Genomic DNA, 7889 nt, shown 5'->3' with positions numbered 1-7889 from the left:
CTTTTCATTTTTTTCGTCATTATATTAGTAATGAAATGATTTCCCAAAATAATCATCACACACAAATAAATATATATATATATATATATATATATTATGTTGATATGTGACACATTTATCGTACATATTTATGTGATGAGATGACACTCGTGTATTAGATATATAATTTTTCTGTTTTATCAAATCCAATAAATAAATATCATATCATCGATACTCACATAAATGTGCACATTAAGTATGCAACATATCAAAATTATATATAAACAATTTTCCATGGAAAGAAGTTTAAATAATTTAAAATCTATAATTAATCGGATTCAAACTCAAAATTCATGGCATCCTCATCATCTTTATTTTATACAAATTCTTCATCGTGAATGATACTCACATGAAATTTAGGGTCCGCTTCCAGTAAGTGTCACTAGTCCAGACGCAGATTTTGAAATTACCCTGAGCTTGAAATCACAAATAAGATCGTTAGAAAGGGGCCAGGAGGGTGTCCTGGTGTAGCCCCTCCGACGCTCAAGTCAGAGACTAAGGATATATGGGGGAGCAGCTAAGGGTGCTGCTGAAAACAATATAGTGAATGCCAAATCATACGCTCAAACCTGATATTTATAGGAGAATACCTGGGCTGCGCATGGGCCCTAGAGATGGGCCGAGAGTTTGGGTCTGATCTTGATGGGTTCATCCCTGGGGCTGCTCATGGGCCGAGAGTTTGGGCCTGATCTTGATGGGTTCATCCATGGGGTATCAGTGAAATTCTCTTACAATTTTAACATTGTCTCAACATCATCTCCACCATCAACAATCCAGCATTTTGTCATAATTGCTTCACTAGAGTTGTGTAAGTTTTGAATTTGATTTAAAAATATGTGTGTGTATTTTCCGCCTAAGAAGATTTCGACTGGAAAGGCGACTTATTTTTGCGACCACATTCAGGACGACGTCGTCTTTGTAAAAATCGAGGCAGGAGGTGTGTACATTGTTCAATATTGCGTAGGACAACCTGTTTAATTTTCTCCCATTTGGGAATTATTTTTTAATCATTTGCAATTATTTAAAAATGAAATTTTGTAATTTAGTTAATTAATGTGCATGAAAATTTTTAGACCCACAATTTTTAATCAACTTTCCTTCTGTTTTTTTAGGTATTCATTATGTTCATTTTGACCAATCCGTCATTAAATTATATTTTTAGCATATTGTACCCTCAAATCAAATTAAGACAATCATTTTACACTTTGTTATATTTTTATTATAAATTTTTCCCTCGAATCAAAATTAAAGATCCTTTTATATTTTCAATAGAAATGTTTTAAGGGGAAATTTTGTCAATTAAAATAAATTAATTTACTAAATGGGGTTTCATTGTAAATTTTTAAGCAATAGAAAGATATAAACTTGTAGGATATATATGTTATTGTTATTAAATCAATAGTAAAATAATATTAAAATAGAATTAGAAAACATAGAATAATATTAAAGTTATTTTCAAACATTAAAAATATAATTTATTTGTGATAAGAAAAATTAAAAAGAAGACTTAAATCGAATAGAATATGAAAACAATATAGAACAAATATTTGAGAGTATATCTTTCAAAAAAAATTGGTGCGAAATTTTTAAATTTTAAAAAATGATAAATTATGGGGCGCGTGCTATGAGAATTATTTTAAATTATTTCTCGAATATAATGTTTCATTTAATATCTAATATATAAATGAAATTTATCCACAAATATACATTTAAGGCATCGTTTGGTTTGTGTGATGTGATAAGTAAATGATATGTAATAAGAGTGATTATAAAATAAAAAGTAAGGATAAATAACACATTATGATAAATTATATGATGTTTGACATGATTTTAACTTCCTTGATTATTTTTTTAAATTATTTACTAAAATGCTTTCATCATATATTAATTAGTAATATATTCTTAAAATGATTGAATAAATAAATAAAATTTCTAGAATTAATTAATTTAAAAAATTATAAATAAAATTAAAATATTATATTAATTATTAGATTTTCATTAATTATAATTTCCGAAAAAAACTAAAAAATTGATTAATATTATAGAAAATAATTAAAATTTGATAATAACATAAATATGCATTTATTGTGATAATTATAATATTAATACAAATTTGAATATTCAATAATGGTTAATAAATGGTATGGAAATATGTGTATGCTAAGTTGAGCGACTTGATGATATAAAGATAATTGTACTTGAAATCTTGATAAAGACATATTACGAAAACTTCAGTGATTTCTCCGGTCTTGAATCTTCCCCTTAAATAGCTGAGCTCTTCCAAGATTAAACTTGGCTTCAAAGTTCAACTAGCACTGCTTCCCTACACAAAAAACCAGCTTGATCAATATCTGCACTTGCTTGTTCAACAGGAATTTCAGATTCACCAAGTAGAGTGTCATTTTCAAGAATTTGCAGTTTGGTCATATGCTGGTCACCAGCTTGATCCCTAGGCGGATCTATTTTATCTTGATCCTCAACGTGAACTGTAGACTAGCCAGCGGCTAGAGTTAGGCCTTCCACTGAGTCAAAAGTAACAATCTGCTTGTCATCGACCTCGTCATCTTCCACAGACAGCTGATATTCTCACCTTTTCAACTTGACCACCATGGAGATGGAAAAGACATCCATCTCCAACTGCAGGATGATGTCAGAGTCATCACGGGCTGTTGGATTGTGAATGTCAAAGTTAGAAATGACATATATCTCAGCCCATCAAAGAATGTCATCTTCAAGTTGTACCATTGTCTTCAGCTTCTTCTCCTTTCGGATTGTTGTCTCCCAAATTGTAATATCGCCAATATATTACTTATAATAATCGAAACGTGTAAATTATTTGACTTTAAAAAAACTTTTAATTCAACAGTAATGTCATGGTTTGGCTAATCCAATATTTGCATTATAAATTTTCATCCTCTTTGGATTCCTATAATCATGTATATGAAATTTACAATAAATAAAAAGAAAATAAATGTTAAGTTATAGGAGATTTAGTAAGGAAATAAAATGAGCTTATATATAGTTAAAAAAAATCAGGCGATAACATATAATTGTAGTATTTCAATATGGGATAATAGTAATGTGTCGTCAAAAATTATCTTGTGAAATGAAATACAGCAATTATTTAGATTTCTGAAGTGAATATTGTGGGCTAAAAAAGTAGCTCCCACCAATATTTGGTGCATCACTTTTACTCACTCACTCAAGTAGTATCCGTATAATAGATAATTTACGAGTCAATGTGAACTCACATTTTTGGATTGAAATCACGTTGTTCAAATGAATCAAATACTAGGTTTTAAACCTGCTCTTTATTGAACTCACTTTTTGGGCCTAATTCGTGTTGTCCAGTGGACTAGAAATTCGGCATATAGACCATTTTCCAAGGCTCTGGTCATAAAATCATTCATTCACTCATTCTGTCATTCACTCAACAGTGAATCGATAACAAGTCAAGAATCAATAACAATCCAGAAAATCAAATATGCAATGCAATATGACCAATAAATTGATAACATACGCCGATGCGTTGGCATGTGTGGCTACTCCGGTAGTCATGCGCGGCTGAAATCTTCACCGTGGGCCGAGTCAAGTTTTGTCTTGAGCCCAAATAGTACAGCCCAATTCATCCACGTAACCCATTATATATAAGTATTTCTGCCCAATTATTCATTTTAAGCGACAGGTTACTCCAGCTTGGTAGAGGCGGCGGCGGAGAAGTGATATCACGACGTAGACTCATCGGCGATATCTCCTTCATAAAGTGTTTGACAAATTTTGTGAGAGAAGAACTGATACGATTTCAAGCAATCAATACACACATGGGACGAAAAGGAGCGAGCAAGAAACTGAAGAACGCAGTTTCAGGGCCTCAGCCACGCGCTTCCATGACACTTCGAGAAGAAGCGACTGGGAAGAAACAGGGAAATGTCAATGCCAGAACTATGAGCAGAATCGACCACCTAAAAAGCCTTGCTTTGTGGGCTGCCACCGAAGCTTCTATTCCGTCACTTGGTGCTTTCTTCGGACAGCGCTTGACTGCGTCCACTGAGGCCGTGGGTGTTCGCTCTGACCCGAGTTTGTTTTTTTGCGAAAGGTTTTATATTTACATATAATAATCCATGCTTATTTTTTGAATCAGGGGATCAGGTTAGAAGCCGATTTTATGGAGTTTGGTTTTGATTTTGTATTCTGCAAAAATCGTTTCTTGCACTAATGCCACAGAAATAAGACTCGTGCAATTATTTTTGCTTTTTTCTTGTTGTGCTATTATTCTTATCCTCTGGTATTTGCCTAATAAATTATGCAAATAACTCATTTTTATTTAGTTGTTGAAGATTTGTTTCTATTGGAAAAAGCGACATTGTGTGTGGAGTTCTGCTGCGTGCAAAATTTGTGTAAAATGCATGGCTTGGTTATGTGAACCCTTTTTCCTGTTTTTTGTGTTTGATCTTCGCAGGTCCTGGCTTTCACTTTTGTATTAATCTCTTAAAATCTGCATTTTGATTAATCATTCTGGTTCATATGTATCAGATGAGCTGGATTTTGATTTTCGCAATATTTTCAGGATTTTTTTGTTGGCGAGAGACCGAAACTTGCTATTTTCTTGATACATTTAATCCTTGAGGATGGTCTAATCCTAGTTCTCTATTTGTAATTGAATATGGCATATCAGGGGATAAGTCACATTGATACCAATTCCCACTTTCCTGTTTTTTTTTCTTTTGTATCCGTAAAATTAAAGATTTTATGGATCAATGAGTTTTATGCAAGGATACAAAATCAGTACATAGCTGCTATACCACATGCTTTTTTTCCTTTCTATCTATATGTCAGATATAGATTTTGAGTTTCTAAACATTATTATTGCACATAGTTCTTCTTGGAATTTTTCTGATTATAATTTCCAAGATTTTATGTGTGCAGACAGAAAATTATTATTAAACATCCTTTCTGCTTGAGCCTTCTCCACAATAAATAAATGGAGCTGTGCTTCAATGTTATTGGATGACAATTCTACCACTGTACTAATCACTGGAAAAAATAGTTTGTTCTCGGGGACATTTGTTACTTCGCCATCTTTGTATATGAAACCTTGTCGTTGCATACATGATGGACATATCTGTTACAATTGACGATGATGTTACTTTATAATCCTTTTGATACTCCATTATTTCTTAAGAGCCTTATTCTCTCGCTCTGACTATGCATTGTTGTTCACCAGATGTGAATCCATTCTTCAACCTGGTGACAATTGTACAATCAGGGTTGAAAAGAACAAGCCGAATAAGGGACATAGACCTAAGAAATCTGCTATTGCCGTTCAGAATAACGTGGTTTACAATTGCCATTTCTGTTCTCATCGAAATGTAATGAGAGGAACACCGAAGGGTTATATACAAGAGATAAGTCCTCCGAAGACAAAACAACCTTCAAGATTAGATGACGCCTATCATGTTGTAGAAAGATCTAGTAGCTTGACCCAACCTACACCAACAGCTGTCGAGATTAATAACAAGACGGATGTTGTTGCTTTTCCAATTACAGCTAGGCAGAGTCTTGAACCAAGCAGTCCCTCAACTCCTTTGCCAACAACAGGTATTTCCCTATTAGATGCAAAGAGGAGGAAAAGGAACAGGCGAAGTGCCAAAAAAGTCGCTGAACCAGAAGGTAGCTCAACTGCGGCTGACACAGAAAAAAGTAGATGTACTTCAAGTAAGAGGAGGAGAAAATCCTGGACTAGTTTGAAGGAAATTGCGGACAGTGCTGAGCATGACACAGTCAAGAGGTTCACCAACTTAACCATTCCATTTTTATGTAAATAGAAATACTCTGTTTCCACATAATGAGAAAGTGGATCACCATAGCTGCAATATAAATGTTAAATATCATCTTCTCTTGCTATTCATTGGAGGCCCTGTATTTGTGTGGGTTTCCCAGCCACGATATTCTCTGCAGCGCACCCTCTACACAATTCCTATTAGTTTCATTTGTGCACGAAAGCTTGTTGCATGAAATGTTTACTTCATTAGCAAGATAAATGACTTCGGTTTACTGTGCTTTAAATTTGGTTATGCCTTGAAGCAGGAAGCAATTATGGTGTTAACCCATCGAAGGAGAGATTCTATGTTACATCCGATGATTTACACTCGATGGATCTTCACCATTCATGTATGGGTTCCACACCAAAAAGAATGGTGGATGTTAACCGGATGTGTTATGGAATCTCCCCACGAATGAACCTTTTGTTGCACTAAAATATTGCAAATTTATTCTTGACAAAGATTAAAATGTGTATAAATGGCATTTTTATTATTTATATTTCATTATAACATAGTCCATATATGATATGAACACGCTAGATTGTATAAGACATAGATATGAGATATCTATATATACACATATATGCATAGATATGAAATATATATATAAAAATATATTTATATACACACACACAATTTAGATTTGACTGGTTGACCTGCCGCCAGCCTTTAAGGCCAATCACATGCATCTTTGAAGTAAATTTTTGGGGTGAATTGTTGTTGGATATATTATATATCATATCATGTATTGCTTACTATTTATACCAGTGCTATTGTTTATTTATTTTTGCCTATGACATTTTCAAATTATATAATAATCACCATTATATAAAATTTTAATCAATTATTATTTTATAATCCAGAATTTTCGAAGCAATAAAATAGTCAAATAATAAACTATGATTCATTTTTATGCTTGCGATAACTCATTATTTTGAGCGACATAATCTATAATTTGTCATAAAATATGGCATTGTGACATATGAATTTGCTAAAAAAAAACCATATGAAGAAGATTTATAAAATTGTAAACATAAGCTTATTCATTGAAAACGGATGAGTAATAATAATAATCATCAAAACAAAGTCAGCAACTTTGTTATAATTTTAAATTTTTCTAGGATTTATTATAGTTTTGTATATAAATAAATCATGTTAGGAATTTTTCTTCCATTTCTAACGTAGTTTTCATTTTTCGTTATTTTTAGTACACATTAGCTCAAGATATCATAACTAACGATCAAATTAGGATTCACGATTGTCTTGTGTTTAGAAGTTGGTGTTTTACTATTTTTAACTCAAGTTAGTGAATTTGCACCTCGCATACCCGTATTTCCAAAACTTCGTGCAAACAGTTATTTATATGTACAATAGGTTACTGATTATTTATTCTATTTTATTTCTTATCCTACGAAATTAAATGATTCGTCATTCTATCGACGGATCCAAACGTCAAGTATATTGATGCGCACACATTTAATTCATTAAAGACACCAGTAGTCCAGTAAAAAAGTCGATTTCTACTTGGAAAAAATAGATAGAATTTGACATGATGATGCTCTGGTATGAAGAATTCATGATATAGTTCGTGGGGTTAATTGCAAAAGGACATGTAATATTTAAATCATACCGCTGTTCAAGCGACTTGTGTCGACGACACTCCTAACATGGATAATTATTACTCCCAACAAATATATTTTTAATTGACAAATTTTTTTTAAAACTTTTGGTGTGTTATTGTGACTTGCTTACATGAGCCGTCTACATTAAACGTTAAATAGCATGTAATAATAAATTTAATAAATCATAATTAGAGTCTTAACATAAACTGTGGAAACTGGATAAAACCAACATAAAATAAACTCATAATATATCTATTGTACCAACGGTAAAATCTGAATATCAATAATATAACACAATCGAAAATCAGTATTGAAACTTAAATAACATCAAAACCAAACCCTGGAAGAACTCCCTGGAAGACACCTGATCTCTACTGGCAATTGTCGGCTCCTCCGATCGTCCAAC

General features: G+C 32.5%; 1 protein-coding gene across 1 annotated transcript; it reads left to right on the top strand.

Annotated features, from left to right (window-relative positions):
• The first annotated feature begins 3575 nt into the window (after positions 1-3575).
• LOC140982187 (uncharacterized) lies at positions 3576-6194 on the top strand. The gene is made up of 2 exons (XM_073448603.1): positions 3576-4135; positions 5264-6194. The coding sequence occupies exons 1-2, from the start codon at positions 3861-3863 to the stop codon at positions 5862-5864; spliced, it is 876 nt and encodes a 291-aa protein (XP_073304704.1). The 5' UTR covers positions 3576-3860; the 3' UTR covers positions 5865-6194.
• Positions 6195-7889: the final 1695 nt, after the last annotated feature.

This window comes from Primulina huaijiensis, chromosome 8, assembly GCF_012295235.1.
Source record: "Primulina huaijiensis isolate GDHJ02 chromosome 8, ASM1229523v2, whole genome shotgun sequence".
Taxonomy (NCBI): Eukaryota; Viridiplantae; Streptophyta; class Magnoliopsida; order Lamiales; family Gesneriaceae; genus Primulina; species Primulina huaijiensis.
The sequence above is the reverse complement of the archived record's forward strand: the minus strand, read 5'-3'. Positions and strand labels throughout refer to the sequence as shown.

Coding starts and splice junctions, on each gene's coding strand:
- LOC140982187 (XM_073448603.1), top strand. CDS start 3,861: ATGGGACGAAAAGGAGCGAGCAAGAAACTGAAGAACGCAGTTTCAGGG. Junction 4,136..5,263: donor AGTTTGTTTTTTTGCGAAAG/GTTTTATATTTA, acceptor GTTGTTCACCAG/ATGTGAATCCATTCTTCAAC.